Source organism: Stegodyphus dumicola, chromosome 5 (genome assembly GCF_044657685.1).
Source record: "Stegodyphus dumicola isolate Sdum_Otavi_A_Nest chromosome 5, ASM4465768v1".
Lineage (NCBI taxonomy): Eukaryota > Metazoa > Arthropoda > Arachnida > Araneae > Eresidae > Stegodyphus > Stegodyphus dumicola.
The window spans coordinates 206974448-206993454 of NC_140772.1; the positions used below are offsets into that span (position 1 = coordinate 206974448).

The following is a 19007-nucleotide window of genomic DNA, read 5'->3' on the forward strand; positions in this document are numbered from 1 at the left end:
CTGCACACACGACACACATGCGGAAAATCACGAAAACACCCTTAGAGCCAGCCCGTTGGCCTTTATTCGAAAGTCGGTCCGAACTACCAGTGTTCAGCGATTTTACCCGGGCGGCGCCCACTTTATTCGCGTATGCATCCAAAAGATACTGCATACACGTTACATATGCGAAAAATCATGAAAACATACATGGAGGCCACCCGTTCGCCGGGATTGAAAAGTTGGATCGAACTACCAGTGTTCAGCGGATTTGGGCGGGCTTCGCCTGCTCTATTCTCGTATGCATCCAGAAGATACTGCATACACGATACACAGGCGTAAAATCACGAAAATACCCATGCAGACAGCCCTTTCACGGTTATCCGAAAGTTGAACCGAACTACCAGTGTTGAGCTGTTTCGAGCGGGCTGCGCCCGTTTTATTCACATATGCATACAGAAGATACTGCGTACACGATACATATGCGTAAAATCACGAAAGTACCAATGCAGCCAGCTCGTTCGCCATTTTTCACAAGAGTTGGACCGAACTACTAGTGTTCGGCTGCTTTACCGCTCAGCCGATAATGGACCGTTGTACGAAATATAATCTTGAACATTTTCGGGTTTATCATTCCAACAGTAGATTAATTGTTAAATTCCTTTTTTTAAACTTCAACAGAATCCGCACAAAATTACAACAAAATTGTTTCACAAGAATACATTGGGTTGTTCGGAAAGTAATTTCGTTTTTTCCCGTCAGAGGACTTAATTACATTTTTTCGAAACCAACTTCACACTTAAGCCGCATAACCATTATATGTCTTGAGAGTTGATATTACAAGGTTTGTGTGTGAAAAAGTTCTACAGTCAAAAGTCGTTAATTCGGACACCCATAATTTGGAATGATCTATAATCCGGACCTCAAAACTATAAACTTTCTGCGCATGCGCCGCGTTGACACATGCGCATAGGCGTTTACGTGTGCGCGTAAGACCTTTTACGACTGCGCATATGAGTGTGCGCAAGCGCAGAATACGTCTTCGCGTGCGCGTTTTATGTATAACGGACGGTATAAGCTAAAATTATCTAATTATCGATTTCAGTTAATGTTGATGATTGCGTTGTTCCTTAATTTTTGAATTGGATCCGGCTTATTATTTTTTTGCAGATTGTAAGAGCAATACTATAAAAGTAAACTTGAACTTTCGATTATGTCAAATGGAATTTCCGATTCCGGAGCTCCCAAAGGATCGTACAAAACGAAAGTATGTTTCGATGTTCATCAAACAAAAAGTGGAATTGCTGCAAAAAATGGATAAAGACATGAAGAATGTGACGGAGAGGTTAGTGAAAACTGTGTTTAACTCTTATAAACAAAAACGAACTTATGAAAACGAAACATTTTCGATTGACAAGTTAGTCGGTATTCTCGGCACAGCAATTAACGGGACTTGAACAGCGGAACTTTGTAACTGAACAAGAAATTATGTCTGTTTATAGAATTAAAGAGAGAGTATTATCACATAAAACGAAACAATTTACATTGAAAGAAATGTTTAATAAAATAAACAAATAAATATTAAGCTTTTTTTTTTTGTAACTTTTGATACCCTTTAGATCATAACTGTTCTTTATTTCATAAATTACAGTTTCATATTTTAAATTTTAGAATTTCTGCATGCCATCTTACGAGATTTAAACTGATGATCTATAATCCGGAATCGCCGAAGTCCCGACGAGTCCGGATTAACGACTTTTGACTGTATTAATTCTACGCAGTAGATTTTGGTTGGTGCCCTTTTAAATATGGAGAGCAATAAGCAGCATTTTCGTCATATTTTACTTTTTTACTTCAGAAAAGGTAAAAATGCTGTCCAAGCGAGAAAAAAATTGACAGATGTGTATGGAGAAGGCGTGTTAACAGTACGCCAGTGCCAGAACTGGTTTGCAAAGTTTTGATCCGGCAATTTTGATGTCGAAGATGCACCATGGTCTGGAAGGCCGGTCGAAGCTGACAAAGATGCGATAAAGGCATTAGTTGATGCAAATCGGCGAATAACCACACGAGAGATCGGTGAGAGGTTAAATTTGTCGAATTTGACTGTTTGTGGCCACTTGAAAGGCCTGGGCTTAACCTCGAAGCTCGATGTGTGGATGCCCCATGTTCTTACGGAGTGAAATTTGTGTCGCTGCGTTGACGTGTGTGATTCGCTCCTCAAACGTCAGGAAAATGATCCATTTTTTAAGTGGATTATTACTGGGGACGAAAAATGGGTCATATACAACAATGTGAAACGCAAGAGGTCATGGAGCAGAAAAGATGAACCAGCTCAAAGCGTTTCAAAAGCCAACATTCACCAAAAAAAGGTGATGCTGTCCGTTTGGTGGGATTTTAAAGGAATCGTTTTTTTTTTTTTTTTTTTAGCTTTTACCGAACAATACAACTATTAATTCGGAAGTCTATTATCATCAGCTGGACAAATTGAATGATGCACTTAAACAGAAGAGGCCAGAATTAACCAACAGGAAGGGTGTAGTGTTCCACCAGGATAATGCGAGACCTCATACAAGTCTGGTCACTCGCCAAAAGCTTTTACAGCTTGAATGGAACATACTGCAACACCCACCATATTCTCCAGATCTGGCGCCATCCGATTATTATTTGTTCCGGTCCCTGCAAAATTTTTTGGATGGTAAAACCTTTACCTCAAATGAAGATGTCAAAAACCACCTGAATCAGTTTTTTGCCAGCAAGGACCAAAACTTTTATGAGCGGGAAATCATGTTACTGCCAGAAAGATGGCAAAAGGTGTTGGACCAGAATGGCCAATATATAATTTAATAAAATATTTATTCATTATACGAAAATTGTCTTTCATGTATCCCCAAGAAAACGAAATCACTTTCCGAACAACCCAATAGTTAAATTAAATTTAAACAATTCTCTTGCGCCATTGCTGGAAGAAATGGCATTTGAGTTTAATAGATTTTTTCTATTCGTATAAAGCTAATATTCAATTAAATATTAGTTCAGAAATTTTAATTGTAAAAAAAATTAAAATAATTATTATTGCTGCGAACTAATTTACAATATCATTTAAATTCAAAAAGCATATGAAATTAAGTGGACGTATCTAAAACCATGAAAAAATATATTATTTGAAAAAATTAATTTATTATTCCAAAAAAATAATAACATATTTTAAAAAAATGGCGCTTTCAGGTTTATTTAATTAATATTTCAGCTGATTAAAGTTGTACAACTTCAAGAAAGTCATAATTTAAGTTTAGTGTAATATAACAACTTTTACTCAATATTAATAAAAGAATTAATGTGGCAATAACATATCGTGGCAATAATTCTAACCTGAAATTAAAAAAAAAAAAAAAAATTGCAAAAAGCAGCTGTTTAGAAATTAACGGATGATATTCTTTCTTACAGGATGATAGATGTAGAAGTTTAATTCACAGTCCACTAAGTTTACACAGATTTTCAATAAAAATAGAAAATGCAATGAGATGTTTTCCTTTGATTAGATGGGGCATGTAAGTTTCATGCATTTTCACAAGAATATAAAAAATTCAAGGAAGTTATAGAGTAGCCTCTTGTCAAAAAATTTTTTTCAGAAAGAAAACACAATTTGCTGCTTAAGAAAGTAAAACGTTTTGAAAACATAAAATAAAATATATACGTTAATGATATTAACAGAATATAAAATGAACTGTCTAATCATTTTATGATTTATGACAAATTCATTAAGAAAAACTTACCTTTTGTAAAATTATGAAAAAGAATAATAGTTAATTTGACTTAGTTAATTTGCCTTTTACTAATTTAGACATAAAAAAAAAAAAACTTATTACAAGTAAAAAATTAATTAAATAAAATTAAACTGACTTACTGTTTGAGAAGCATATTTCTTAACAGGACTATTTTTTTCCAGAAATAGCCTTATCTTATTTTCTAAATTTTTTTCATATAATTCTTCGACATCCTATGGGAAGAAATAAATTAAATTTAATTGAAAAAGTTTTATATAAAATTTACAATCCCAATAGCAAACAACACACCAAAAGATTATTGTTTCTTGACAATCTAAATTAACAGCATCAAAGAATTAAATAATATACAGTCAAAAGTCTTTAATCCGGACTCGTCGGGACTTCGGTGATTCCGGATTATCGATTTTTCCGGATTATAGATCATCAGTTTAAATCTGGTAAGATGGCATGCAGAAATTATAAAACTAAAAATATGAAACCGTAATTTATAAAATAATGAGCAATTATGATCTAAAGGGTATCCAAATTTACCAAAAAAGAAGCCTAATATTTATTTGTTTACTTTATTAAACATTTCTTTTAACGCGCGGATGCGTAAAGCATACCTTACTCATAGCCGAAATTAGAAAATTGGAACCAGAAAACTATGTGATTTGTATTCGTGATATTTATAATGACGAGGAATTTGATTTAAATCATATCAAAGACGGAGTACATCGAAATTAAATACTACATTTAGTAAGGAATTATAAGCCGACTAAAATAAAAACATCTGCCCTGAAGATAACGATAGTGTTGACAGATCAACTTCCAGTTCATTGCGCGCCGCGACGTGCCCCCCCCCCGCGCAGAGCAGCGTGAAATTGATAAACAGATTTCGGAACGGTTAGATAAACAAAGGATATGCTTTTATCCATTTTTTGTAGCAATTCGTTTTTTGTTTGATGTACATCGAAACATACTTTCGTTTTCTAGATCCTTTGGGAGCTCCGGAATCGGAAATTCTATTTGACATAATCGAAAGTTCAAGTTTACTTTTATAGTATTGCTCTTACAATCTGCAAAAAAATAATAAGCCGGATCCAATTCAAAAATTAAGGAACAACGCAATCATCAACATTAACTGAAATCGATAATTAGATAATTTTAGCTTATACCGTCCGTTATACATTAAACGCGCACGCGAAAACGTATTCTGCACTTGCGCAGATGCATATGCGCAGTCTCACGTGACTGGCAGCAGAGAAAGAATGTAATAACTCTTTTAGTTGAGCTTGAGTTTTGATGCTTGAAATGATCTGTTCTTGGCCGCATAGCGATAATAAAAAATTATAATAATTGTTCTTGATAAACTAATCTTGGCCCTATGATGGGGAAATTTATATTATATGTAAATTTTGTGTTTTGAATAATGTAAATAATGTACATACGCTCTTCATTAAATATTTCTGTGTTTCAACTGGAAGTTCTTATTTTTGAGTTTTTACATGAAATATATATTGACTCTTGAAATACTAGTATATTCTTGATTTAACTGATGCTCTCCCAACTCGTGAATAAAATAGAATCATGAATCATGATCATAACTTAACAAGTTTTATACATTTAAACAATATACATACTTGCCAACCTATGACACTCAAAAATCAGGAATTTTTTTAAGAAATCAGGAGATTTTTCACAATGTTAAAAAGACTTTTTAAATGATAAAAATATAGTTTTTAATAATGAATTAACTTTAAATAGTTACTAAGTCTTAAATGCAAGCAAAACAAAAATACCTTAGACATAAAAAACATTTTTATTACTTTCATCATTTAAAAAAAAAAAAAAAAAAAAAAAAAAAAGGCACTTTAATCAGTTTTCATACAAATGTTATGGACAGTGGCAGATTTTGCTCTCGTTAAGAAAGAAACTTCATAATTTTGTTCATAGCAATTGCCACGTAGGCCTGCTTTCGCTAATAAAAGTTTTTCTAATGTGTCATCACTTATATTAGATCTAAATTTATTCCTCGTTTTCGCAACAACACTGAAAATCCTCTCACACTCTGCATTACTATGGGGATCTGTCAGGATGGCCAACATAATTCTAGAGAGTTCACTATATTTTAAAATTCCATCAGCACCTTTCAATTTTCCAATTAACCTCCACTGGGTGTCAATCCTAGCTGATTTTATAACTTCATCCAAGTTTTCTAATTGTAAACTGCAAAATTGCGACTGCAGTATATCAGTAGCAACATCAATATCATCATCTTTCATGACTAAACGAAGTAACACAGGAAATCTATTCAAAAAGTACCTTGTATAAAAAAAAGATACATTTGCTAGAGCAGAAACATCAGCAACTTTAGCATGCAAAATCACTTCATCGTTGACTGGAAATTTATGTAGTGTGTAATCACATACTCGACAGAAGTAACTTCTAACATGAAGATAAAACTTATTTTTGTCTTCTTCTGAAAGTTCTTCCACTACTTTTGTAGTTGCAGCTCCTATTACCAAATCTTCATCTTCCTTCTGATTTTCTGTTTCACCATAAATCACATCATATATAGAATTACAAAATAAAACACAGACTGGTTTTACAAACTTTGATAAAATGTCTTTAAACAGATCATAAATCATTGATTGCAAAACATGAATTAATGGAATTCTGCTTTGTAGAATTGTGTTCAGAACATCGAATGATAGCAAAATGAATTGTAAAAAAAAAGCAAAAAGCTTTGTTAAGGTCCGATGAAAAAAACATAAATATTCGTTCTTCACAAGATAAACTTACAGTAATCGGAAAATGTTTCGTGTGTTGAGCAATTTTTTCTTTTATTTTGAGAGAAATTTGTATCAGCTTTACACTTATATTTTGCAGTATTATTTTGAGAACTGCCAGTTGAATTGCTGAATGATGCAGAAATTACAAAAAATCAAAATTTTTCTCATTTCAGTATCATGCAGCTGTTGGAACTGTTTCAATTTTTATTTCTTTTAGAACTCCTTTCAAGATAATAATAAATATCAACAATGTGTTCATCCACATTTAATGGTAAAGAATCTGCCCCTTTTTCAGCTGCTAAATTTAAGAGGTGACAGGTGCACCTCATAATCTGCAAATCTGAATTTGCCTTTCTTAAGATGCCTGCAACACCAGTTTTCAAGCCTACCATTACTGGTGCATTATCGGCACCAAGCGCTAAGCAATTATCCAGAGGGACTGCATTTTATTTTAAAGTTTTAATAATTAGCTGTGCTATATTAAAGCCTGTCGAATGTCCTTCTAAAGTGGGGACAGAAAGTAAACTGCACTCAATTTCTGAAGACTCTGGATTAAAAAAAGAAACAACAATTGGATACAGTTTTGAATTGGTATTATTGCTTCCATCCGTAGAGAGGCAGAATGGAGCTGTTTTAATGCAATCAATAACTGAAGATTTATTTTTCAAACCCATTTCTTTAACAATTGCACCTGTTTTGGTCCTTGCACTTAAGTATTTGTTAGCGATTTCACTATCGGGAAACGTTTTTCTAAATAAAGCTGCAGCGTGATCCGATGCATTCAGTGGCAGGTTGTGCTCCAGTAAAAAGGCAGAGAACAGACATTCTACATTAATCACTTTTTGGTCTTTTATTTCCGAAGAAAAATTTAATTTTTCGTTTTTTCAAAACAACTCATGTTGTCCTTGTGTTTTTGTGTACGCACACGTTTGAGAACATCTGCCCTTCCACCAAGCGAAATCGAAAAATCACAACGACAGATGGTACACCTCGCAAATTTATTACATTTCCTTGAAGAAATAATGGAAGGAAAGTCAACTGTGTACGATTTTTGAAACGTGCATGAGTATTTCACCTTTCTCACAGACATATCAAAAGACGATAATTTCTAAAACTATTTCCTAAAGGCACGTGTACTCACACAACTCAGGACAAGATGAACGAAATAGCGAAAGAACATCCAAAGAACGGCCAACGGCCTTGAGCTTGCTTTGTGCTCATTGGCTAATATATGCCAGATGACACGCAGTGGAGCTCGATGCCCACTGGACAACTGGAGAATGACGTTTCTGGATACGTATGCTGTCAATCACAAAGCAGAAATTCTCATCTGATTCGCAAGGTTTCATTTTAGATATAATCTAGAGAAAATTCAGTTGCTTTCAGACGTCCAAAATCATTTTTTTTTTTTTTTTTTGTTCATATAACGAAGTACTAAGCCAAGTTCCATAAAAATTGTGAGAAATATTAAGAATAAGAAAAAGTTGGGAGAAATATATTGTAAATCGGGTTGGCGGGAGAGCGGTCGAAAATCGGGAGTCTCCCGCCTAAATCGGGAGAGTTGGCAACTCTGAATATATATTCAAAATTATTTGAATAAGTTTACAACAACACTAAACCTTTTTTTTAACAGAGCTAAAACACGAAAGAAATATAGATTTAAAGATTTAAAATTTTTGCCGCTACGAAAAAGTATTTAGCATAAGATTATGGAGGTCAAACAATTAGTTAAGACAATAGTAACACAAATTACCACCCTCAAAAAAAAAAACTTTCAGATTTTATATTATATAATAAAGGTTCATAATAAAGTTTTTTTTAAATGTTCTGTGAGTTACCTTAATTTATTAAGTATCATGTTCTTTGCACTTGATGGGGAAATTTAAAATAAAGTGAACATCCTGTAGTGAAACCACAAAATTGAATTCAACATCACAAAAAAAAAAAAAAAAAAAAAAAAAAAAAAAAAAAAAGAGAGAGAAGAAAAAGAAGAGAAACAGAAAGAAACCTTGTGCATAAAATACCCATGCTGGAAGATGCACGTGATGTTAATGTTAATGGAATGATTTGAAATCATTGAGTTTTTTAATAAAAAATTCTTTAAAGTTTTATAAAATATGAAATAGATAATAAAACATATTTCCCATTTGGGCTTCCAGATGTCCATATTTGACTGGAGAGCAACCCTATTAAAAATTTGATGTGTCTAGATACCATTGTTTTTTTCACAATGCAAGAAACAAAACATTCATGCAGATTCTTCATTATTTAATTTCTTTAAATATAATGCAGGGCTCTAATATTTGGCAGTAATAATTTGAAAAATGATCCAAACTGAAAACCAGAATATATACACTAAAAAAAGCCTAAAAGTTGAATTTATAGAATAACAATTTGTCAATCTAAAAAAGGGCAAACATTTTAGTCTGACACCACATTCATGAGATGATTATGATTACATCACACTACCATACATATGTTACATATATACATATTTTATAGACACATACACACATATATATTTACATATTTCCCCTTTCATTTACTAACTTTAAAGCTTGCAAACCAACAACAAAAAATTATGCAATATATACTAGGCAAAAAAGAACCAAAATAACTAAAATGTGTTAAATGAATAGAGATACTCTACTGCCTTTAATACAATTTCCCTTCCCCTTATTGTACATTGCAACCTATCTCTTGGATTATGTATGAAAAGCATATTTCCTGTTAAGCTACATATATTAAATCTGAACATTCTTGTTACTGATAAAAGTTATCATAAAAAATTTGAAAAAGAACTTAAAAAAAAAAAAAAAAAAAAAAAGTAGAATGTTAGTTTTGCTACCATAGCATCTAGGAGGTGGACTGTAGGGAAAATGACATTTACAACCACTATGTACTTTGGAAGAACATCAGATTTCTACATCCTAACAGCATTAAAGAAATTATATATATCCTTTCTTTAACAATATCTCTTGAAGCCTGAACCTGTTGAGATACTGGCATGCTTAATGTAAGTTAACAATAGTTATAAACTGAAACTCCAAGGCATGCCTATGTTAATTCTACAGGATGTTCACTTTATTTTCCTTTTTATTTCTACAGAAAGGGTGAATGAATTGCTTTGAAATTTATATTCAGAGGATATCAGTGGGTGAAAATTCCAGGAACTGATCATTCTTGTGAAAAAGCTCAGTTCCTAAACTTAAGGATCAAATTAAAATTATATGAGAAAATCAAAAGTTCTTAAATCATATGCTAAAAAAATTATAGGTGGGGGAAGAATAAGATAAGAAAGATAGGGAAAAATTTGAGTAAATACAGTGTTTGGCTTTGTAAATCTTTTAAATTCCCTATCATATCAAATAGTACTTAATAAGCAGGTTTCGTATAGGATAGTACCAAAGAGACTAAATTCGAGAGTCACAACTTTGATAGCTGCAATGCACGTACAATCCATAACACAAAATTATTATTATGATATAACGAAATTTTTTTAACATCAATCCATCTTTTGAAATTACAGTTGGAAAGAGTACTATATATGCAAGTATATATGTAACTAATACATTATAAAAAAAATCCGAGATTATTTCATCATACTCATTTATTATTTTATTCAGGCTGGCTCAATTATATAAAACATAATATTACGAATATAACGTTTGCTTAGCATGCATGTAGTGTTTGTTATACCTTCTTTTTCAGCCTTTTATCTTCTTTTAAATGAAAAGGATCAGCAGTTTTAGCCTTCTTTGTCCTGATCTGAGAGGAACCTGAATTCTCATTTTTTCGTGCAGTATGTATTCTGGATAGAAAGAAAGAGCCATATTAACTTAAAACTATAAAATATACATAAAATTCTCTTTTTTGTAATAATAAATCATACATGCAGTACTACGACTAAATATTTTGTGAATTTCTTAAAAGCCTACATATTAAATTAAAAATAAATTTCTTTCTTATTAAAACGTATAAACCCTGCAATAATATGTGTGTGTACTCCTCAGGTGATACCAGGTGCCATCTCAGTAGCATTCACCAAAGAGACTAAATTCGAGACTAATATTTGAGAGTCACAACTTGAATAGCTGCAATGCACATACAATCTATATCTAATATATATATACTTATTTGAAACTTTGAAACTTTTAGGCATTGTGTACAACCCATTACCAACAATCTGGAAGTTATAGTATAACTATAGCAACAAATGTTCTGTTGATGATTTGAATGGAGATTGCCTATGACGGGGTGCACAACATGCATGATTTTCTGCAGACCATCACTCATCTTTTTAATAATGTAGCTTATACCCGGAAATTGGAGTTGATTAAATTTTTATTTGAAGGAAAAAAAATCGGTTTTGTTGGGGAAAAAAAAAAAAAAAAAAAAAAAAGAAGATTGCTAATACTATCAACAAAAATTTTTCAGTTTTACTTGAGTTAACAAAATCTTACTTAAAAAAAAAAATCAAATTTCATTACAAGAAATACAGCTTACAAATTTAAAATAGATGGTGATTCTACAAATTGCTGGTGTTCTTCCTTTTTTGTCTTTTTTCCTCTTTCAGATCTTTGAAAAGGATCACCAGGCACTTTAGATATAAGCTTAGGGTGGACAGATGATGTAACATCCTGTAAATTATAAAAGTATTTATTTAAATGCAATTAAAAGTAACATAGTCCATGTATTAATTCTTTTAGACATTTCATAGGTTTTTATGTTGGGTTACATGCATCATTGTTCTAGCAATAAATCATACATCAAAAGATGTCATTTAATGCAAAATGCTAAATGTGACAGGATGAAATACAAATGAATATAAAGGTATAAAAGTACTTCCCACATGGCTAAAATATTTATGAGCTGTTTTTTGCACCTCCTGAAGTGTCATTTTTTCCCCTCGCATCTTCCTAATGAATGCAATTATGAATATATTTTCAAACTCATATATAAAGCAAAAACTATTTGAAAGAAAACAGTATTTTAAAATAACATCTATAGGAGTGGCAATTAATAAAACACAGAAAGTTTAAAAAGAAAAATTAAATTATAATCACCCCCACAAGGAAAGCAATAACTTCAAAATATGTCCCCTGTCTCCCCTACAGGAAAACAAAAATGATAACAGCTGATAAACAAATAAAAAAAGTTAATAAAGAAATAACCAATATACAATTATGTACCTTGTAAAAAGAATACCATGAGCATGCAATAGGAAAAGTTACATAACTAACCCTTAATCTTGCTGCTTTCAGAAGTGCTGCAACAAGCAGGCATTAAGTATGAATTTATAACTTAATTAAGATACATTTTTGGCACTCTTCTCCTATCGGGACCAGATTCAGAAATGTATGAATGTATGTATTCATATATACATGCACTAATGTATGTAAGTATACAGCGTGGTTCAAAACTATATGTAAAAAATTAAAGGCAGGTAGAAGGGAACTGAATAAAAAAGAAACAATCAGTTTTTGAAAACTCTCTAAATTATGTGGTGGATCCAAAATTTATTTGGTAGATTGTTCTATTATTATTATTAATATAGAAACACAGTAGTCTATTGATTCTATACACTTCTATAAACTGCTTCATAAAATCAAAAGGAATCTAATTCTTAAATAGGAATGGAACTGAAAACTATAAAACCTTTCCTAATTAGCACAATTATTTTAAATATATTTTATTATACCAAATTTTGCTAAAAACACAAGCCTGGGGGGATGTTATCTTTCTTTGAATAAAAATGATACTGACTGTTGACATTTAAAAAAGTCAAACATAAAATATAATTATAGTAATAATAATCATACATAAGTGGGCCAGTACATACAGTGAATGAAAAAAAAAGGGGTGGAGTGGGGACTCTGTCCTGTTCTATTTGGCTAATTCATGAAATTCAACTTGCATTTCTCATGTCTCAAAAGCATGACTTGGTATATGTATTACATTTATATGTAACTTATTGTTGCATGGGTATAGGTTTGTAATGGAGTGAATGGACACAGAACCAATGATAGTTTGATAAAATTTATTTTACCAAAAGAAACACTTTATAGTTATGGGAGTTTGCACAAAAATACTTGTATACCTTTTCTCACTATCACAGAGCACAAACAGTAGTTACACTTAAAACTACTAAGAACCTTAAACACTAGATAATGCAAAGTGCATCTAAAGAGTTGAGTTCACAGGGAGAATCTCAATACTCTAATCTCATGTTATAAACACCTGCTATTGAGAAAATGATGCTCTCCCTGGTCTTATAGTTTTTCCGTGGTCGTTGAGAAATCTTTAGCACCTTCCACTTCTCAGTTTGGCCAATTTTGTCGCCAAATAGGCAATTTTGTGCTAAATGTGGTAACCTGTCTTCCCTTGCCATTATCTGCCAACCCTAAATCTGCTTTGTGGGCAAGCTATTTAACAGCGGCTGGGCATTTTTGTAACAATATGTATTTTCACACGAAAATCTAGCTTTCCATGAATTAACATGCTGACTATCTTTCCATATTTTGATTCCATGCCTCAAAATTATGTCAAAGCACCAGGCTTTGTATAAATTGCACCAGCACTTTTTTAAATTTAGCTCAATAATGTTAATTGAATTTGGTATATATTTAATAGCATCATTGTTTCAATTAAGCTTCCTTCTCCTATAATCTAAAATTTAGGCTTAATACAAATAAAATTCAGATATTTTTTCTAATTTATTTGAAACATTTTATTAAAAAAAAATTCTGTATCATTACCTATAAAAATTTGAACACCATTTAAAAAAATATGTTTTTAGGCATACAGTAGATACTGCTTTATCTGACAGCGTTTAATGATATCATTCAGGTATTGTTATTGAATTGCCAAAGTCCTACTTATTTGTATATGGAAACATGAGAAATACATTAGGGGGCTATTAGCAAAAGAAGCAAAACTTTTGCAAATGCAATAAGATCATGCTCTAATAATCCTCTGAGACTGCAGTCTACATAATCACAAAAGAAGAACAGGGAAAGCAAAAAAAGTCAGAAGCATGTGCATTAATATATCCAAAAACAGAAATTACTTCAGGGAAGTTAAAGACCAAATTGTAAAGAATATAAGTCAGATAAAATTAAAAGCTGGCATCAAAAATGTGAAAAAAATAAGAAAGGATGGCCTGTTGGTTGAGGCTACAAAAAAATATTATCTTGATGTAGAGTCAATTAAAGAAAATATGATACTAAAAGAAATCACAAAAGCAAAATACCCTCAAAAATTAAATCCATGGGTTATAGTGGACATTGTAAATAAAGAGACAGAAACAGAGATTTAAAAAGATTAATCAAAACTCAAAATAATGAATATGCTGAAGAAGAGATAGAAGTTCCATTCTCAATTGATGCTGGTTATAGGGTACAATCAGTGAACACACAGACTTTTAAATCTCTAACGAAAAATAGGAAAGCAAAACTTTTGTGGATTTGTGACAATGTTAAAGAATTTTTTTAAATTGGTGCAATGCATAAAATGTTTAGAACTCAATTATAATGTAAAAAATTTTAAAGGGAAAAACAATATGCAGAATATGGCTAAGAAATCCAAGAAGCCCGATAATGTAAAAAAAAAAAAAAAAAAAAAAAAAAAAACCAAATAATCTGTAAACTGTTCAAAAGCTATTCTAAAATATAATACAGAACACAATACAATAAGCAAAAAGTTATCTTCCTATATTAGAAAACTAACTTTCTTAAAAGAGAGTCAACTCATGAAAAAACAATTATACTAATTACCATATAGCATTCTGGGAGTGCAAAAGAATTACAAGCAAAACTTGACCTTAATGATAACATAAACATAGTAAGTGCGCAGGACCCAACAACATTATAAATAATAAACTGTATGGATTACTCCTTTAATATCAACGTATTATTATCTTCAAAACACCAGTAATTATAACAGATGCAGCACTATCAGCATTAGAAATATATAGTACACCCAAGTAGTAGCATTATGAGTCGAAGAAGACTCACTGTTCCAAATGATCTCAGAGTATCATTCTCCTTCACAGGACTTACAACCAATTATTGAAATCTTTGAAACATTAACAAAAGATGACCCAAACATCCCAACAATGATTAACAGAGATTTAAATGCAAAAAGGCTGCTATGAGGATTAAACCATGCAGATCCAAAAGGCTGAAAAAGTTTGAAACGTATTTCAACAAGATTCTCCCTTATGAGCAACTTTTTTGAGATACCAACTTTTGCCAGCTCAAGAGCCAACACCTGGAAAGCATTTACTTACCCTTTCCAGGAGCTCTGACATAACAGACTGGCACATCATGGACAAGGAAAACTCAAGTGCCCACAAGAATATCTACCTTGAGATTACTAATGTTCAACATATGAGATCCAAAAAATTATGATGAATCTCCTCCACACAGACTGGATTAGATTTAAACAAGATTACAGTATTTCAGAGACTCAAAGTCCAAGACAATTTAATGTTTAAAGAAGAAATAGATTTTCCCATCACAAAGAAAACAAAAGATTTGCATTATATCTCTGAAGATGAACACAGATGGGTAGAATGAAAAGTACAGAGCAAAGAAACTATTCATGGAAGAACAGGGTTCATAGCCACATTTTAGTTAAAAAAATAAGCACCTATAAGCACTTTTCAATTAGACTTGCAATTTAAAATATGAGCAATGCAATATTTATTAAGAGAATGAGTATTACCTCAACCATGGAAAACAATTAACTTTTTCTTTTTTTAAATTTTAAATGACAGTTCAATTTACACAATTAATTTACAATGAGAGAAAAAAAACTGTGCAGAACTAAACTACATTACAAGATTTAATGATGAAATTTAAGTTCAAAACATAGAAAATAAATAATAATAAGCCATATTAATTGTATTCACTTGGCACCTAATAATAAATACAATTTATTTTTCCAGTCATATTAATATTTAAATAATTTAACTTAAAATTCTGAACATTTTCTAAATTTTCATTGCATAACAGTTTTCCCTTAACATATATATAAAAGAGGAACATTTTTGAAATCAGGAGATGGGAAATTGCTTCATGCAGTCATCCTTTAACAGTAAAAGCTTAACTAATCTGCATACTCGGAAATTGTCGAATATTCCGTATAGTTGAGCATAACTGGAAAAAGAGGAGGGGGGAGATTGTAGCCGTTGTTTAGATTTCTCGGCTAAATAAATGATTTTGACATTTCGATATGTCCATCATACGAGAATCAAGAGTTTCAGTATGCAAGGAAATGTGTAACAGCACCCAGAAAAAGATTTTAAAAGATGACAGGACAAGAAAGGCAATAAAACATACAAAACAAAAGTAGCAAAATACAAATATACAAAGAAAAAAAGAGATTCCTGGGATGCCTTCTGGGATAAAATAACAATCAATTCTCTCTTTGAAACTTATATCGATCTGGTCAAAGGCAAAAGCTTAGACTCTTACAATTAAGTGTATTACTAAAGAAGATGTCATACTCTTACAATTAAGTGTATTACTAAAGAAGAAGTCAGCAAAAAAATTATCCTAGAAATATTTAATTATTATTTCCCACAGGAAATAGCAATGACGATACAGTGAAGCACACAGACTTGAGAATTCTACTCAAGTACTCCACCAGCAATGGAACATGACCCCCTCATTCTCAAAAACAGTTAAGGCAGATGTAACTCACAACTAAGAGAGGTGCGATCCCCCAGGTCCAGATAGCCTAACTATCAACTTAACTAAAGAATTGAGACACACTAACAAAGACTTACAAATAGAGATGTTTAACAAACCTTCATAAACGGGATACTTCCTGACTGAAAGGAAGAACACAGAGTTAGTACTTTTCCCTCAAGGAGGGGGAAAACAAGACACGGCTAGATTCTTATAGGCTCACCTGTCTGTTATCAGTTTATGGCAAATTACAGTCAAAAGTCGTTAATCCGGACTCGTCGGAACTTTGGCGATTCCGGATTATCGATTTTTCCAGATTATAGATCATCAGTTTAAATCTGGTAAGATGGCATGCAGAAATTATAAAATTAAAAACATGAAACCGTAATTTATGAAATAAAGAACAATTATGATCTAAAGGGTATCAAAATTTACAAGAAAAAAAAAAAAAAAAAAAAAAAGCTTAATATTTATTTGTTTACTTTATTAAACATTTCTTTCAATGTAAATTGTTTCGTTTTATGTCATAATACTTTCTCTTTAATTCTATAAACAGACATAATTTCTTGTTCAGTTACAAAATTCCGCTATTCAAGTCCTATAATTGCTGTGTCGAGAATACCGACTAATTTGTCAATCGAAATTTTTTCGTTTTCAATAACCTCTGTGTCACTTTCTTCACTATCGAAATCAAATTATAATGATGAGGAATTTGATTTAAATCATATCAAAGACGGAATACATCGAGATGAAATGCTACATTTAGTAAGGAATAAGACAAATAAAATGAAAACATCTGCCCTGAAGATAAGGATAGTGCTGACAGATCAACTTCCAATTCATTGCGCGCCGCGGCATTCCCCCCCTCCCCCCCTGCCGCAGAGCAGCGTGAAATGGATAAACAGATTTCGGAATGGTTAGGTCATTTTTTGCAGCAATTCCACTTTGTTGGAAAATATAGCTTATTTTTAAACCTTTTACTGCATCATCTCTCCTCCTTGAAATGTTTATTTAGTTTAGTCCTTATTTTAATGTAATATAGCAGTTACTTCTACTTCTTTTTCTTGCTGCCACTGTTTGCATTGAGAACGGACTGTTTCAACCTAATTGAGATGCAAAAACGAAACATGATGTTACGTCATCTGAAAAGCCGATTCGTGCCGATAGCTGATTTGTTGCCGTGAGATGATGTCATTCCTACTTCTGCTATAAGTATCTCGCGTCGCTCTGGCTCGATTCCTTCTAGTTCCTGGTTTCCCGGCAAGTGAGTGAGCGGTTTCCAGCCCCTTCAAAAGGATGCATGCAGTCCGGTGAGTAAAATGCCTTGATTCCGGTTTGCGAGATGATGGTTCCAGAATAAAGTTCTTCGGTTCCAGAGGCTACCATATGAGTGACTGCCGTGGGCGGCATCCATGTTTCTTCAATGAAGGCGGAATTAAAAATATGTGAGCGGCGACGAAAACCGCATTTGCGGTTTTGCAGCTGAAGATGGTGGTTCGGTAAAACCATCGAAACTAGCCATGTGAAAATTTTGTAAATATAACGCTGATTTTTGTTGTTTGACTTCTGAATTAGTATTTATTCGGCGTGTTATTGTGTCTTAATTAGCTTATATCGTCCGTTATACATTAAAAGCGCAAGCGTAAACGTAGTTTGCGCATGTGCACACGCATATCCGCAATCGTAAAGGTCTTACGTGCATGCGTCAACGCAACACATGTGCAGAAAGTTTGTAGCTTTAAGGTCCGGATTATGGGTGTCCGAATTAACGACTTTTGACTGTACTTGACAAATTAATCAATCAAGACTAATGTATCAACTGGAGAAAATTAATTTACTGACTATTGCATAATCTGGCTCTACTAAAAGAATAGTAGATGCACTAAATAATCTATAAGAAATACTTCTTCAATATCAAAGTGAAAAATCTACATATCTGTGTATTTTGCTTGAGATGGCATCTGCCTTCAATAAGTCATGGTGGCAAGTGATGAAAGTGCGGCTTAAAGACTTGAAATTGTCCCAGAAATCTTTTAAAAATAAATAATTACCAAGAGGGAAAAAAAGGTAACTTGTAAGAGAAATGGTGTAAATATTTCCAAAGAACACCACAAAGGAGCACCCGGGGTTAAAGCATCAGGCGTACTTTATGAAACATTACTTGAGATACCCCACTGAAGTTTGGCAGTGAAGCCCGAATACAGGTGCATGTGGATGATTTCATATTAATAATGGGCAGAAGAAATCACACCATAATAAAAGGAAAGGCTGAACATACATTAAATGTTGTATCCTGCTAAAACAGAAAATATACTAAAATTCAGCGTAGATAAAACACGAATGATAATGCTCCCAAAACAACAAAAGATCGAATTGAAGCCCTCCTTCCATGAATAAAATGTCAAAGATTCCTACTACATAGGCAAGATACAGTATCTAGGCTTTGTCTTTGATAAAAAGCACACATGGGCTGCCCACTTAATATCAGTAAAGAGATAAAGCAAACAAAGTCATAACAGCCTGAACAGAATGGTCAGAGCATTGTAGAATTTCATGGGAAAAGTATTAAAAGAACTCTACAAGAGTACTCTTTTTACTTTGATAAAATAACTCTCTATGAATATCCAGTATGAATGACAAACAAGGTCCGAGTCTGTCAAAAATTAAATCAACTATAGCAAATGGCCCTATTGAAGATTATAATGGCATACACCACAACATCATCAGTGGTACTGTAATCTTCACAGAAACACAAACGCTTGATCTAAAAATAC

The 19007-nt window shown here is 32.4% G+C and overlaps 1 protein-coding gene across 1 annotated transcript in view; it reads right to left on the reverse strand.

Annotated features, from left to right (window-relative positions):
• LOC118185719 (centrosomal protein of 95 kDa-like) overlaps nt 1-19007 on the reverse strand; it is an 81138-nt gene that overhangs the window by 40999 nt on the left and 21132 nt on the right. The window contains exons 7-9 of the mRNA XM_085817587.1: nt 11045-11178; nt 10238-10349; nt 3884-3976 (exon numbers count right to left, since the gene is read on the reverse strand). Coding sequence (XP_085673713.1) covers nt 3884-3976; nt 10238-10349; nt 11045-11178 — 339 coding nt within the window. The remainder of the gene's footprint in view (nt 1-3883; nt 3977-10237; nt 10350-11044; nt 11179-19007) is intronic.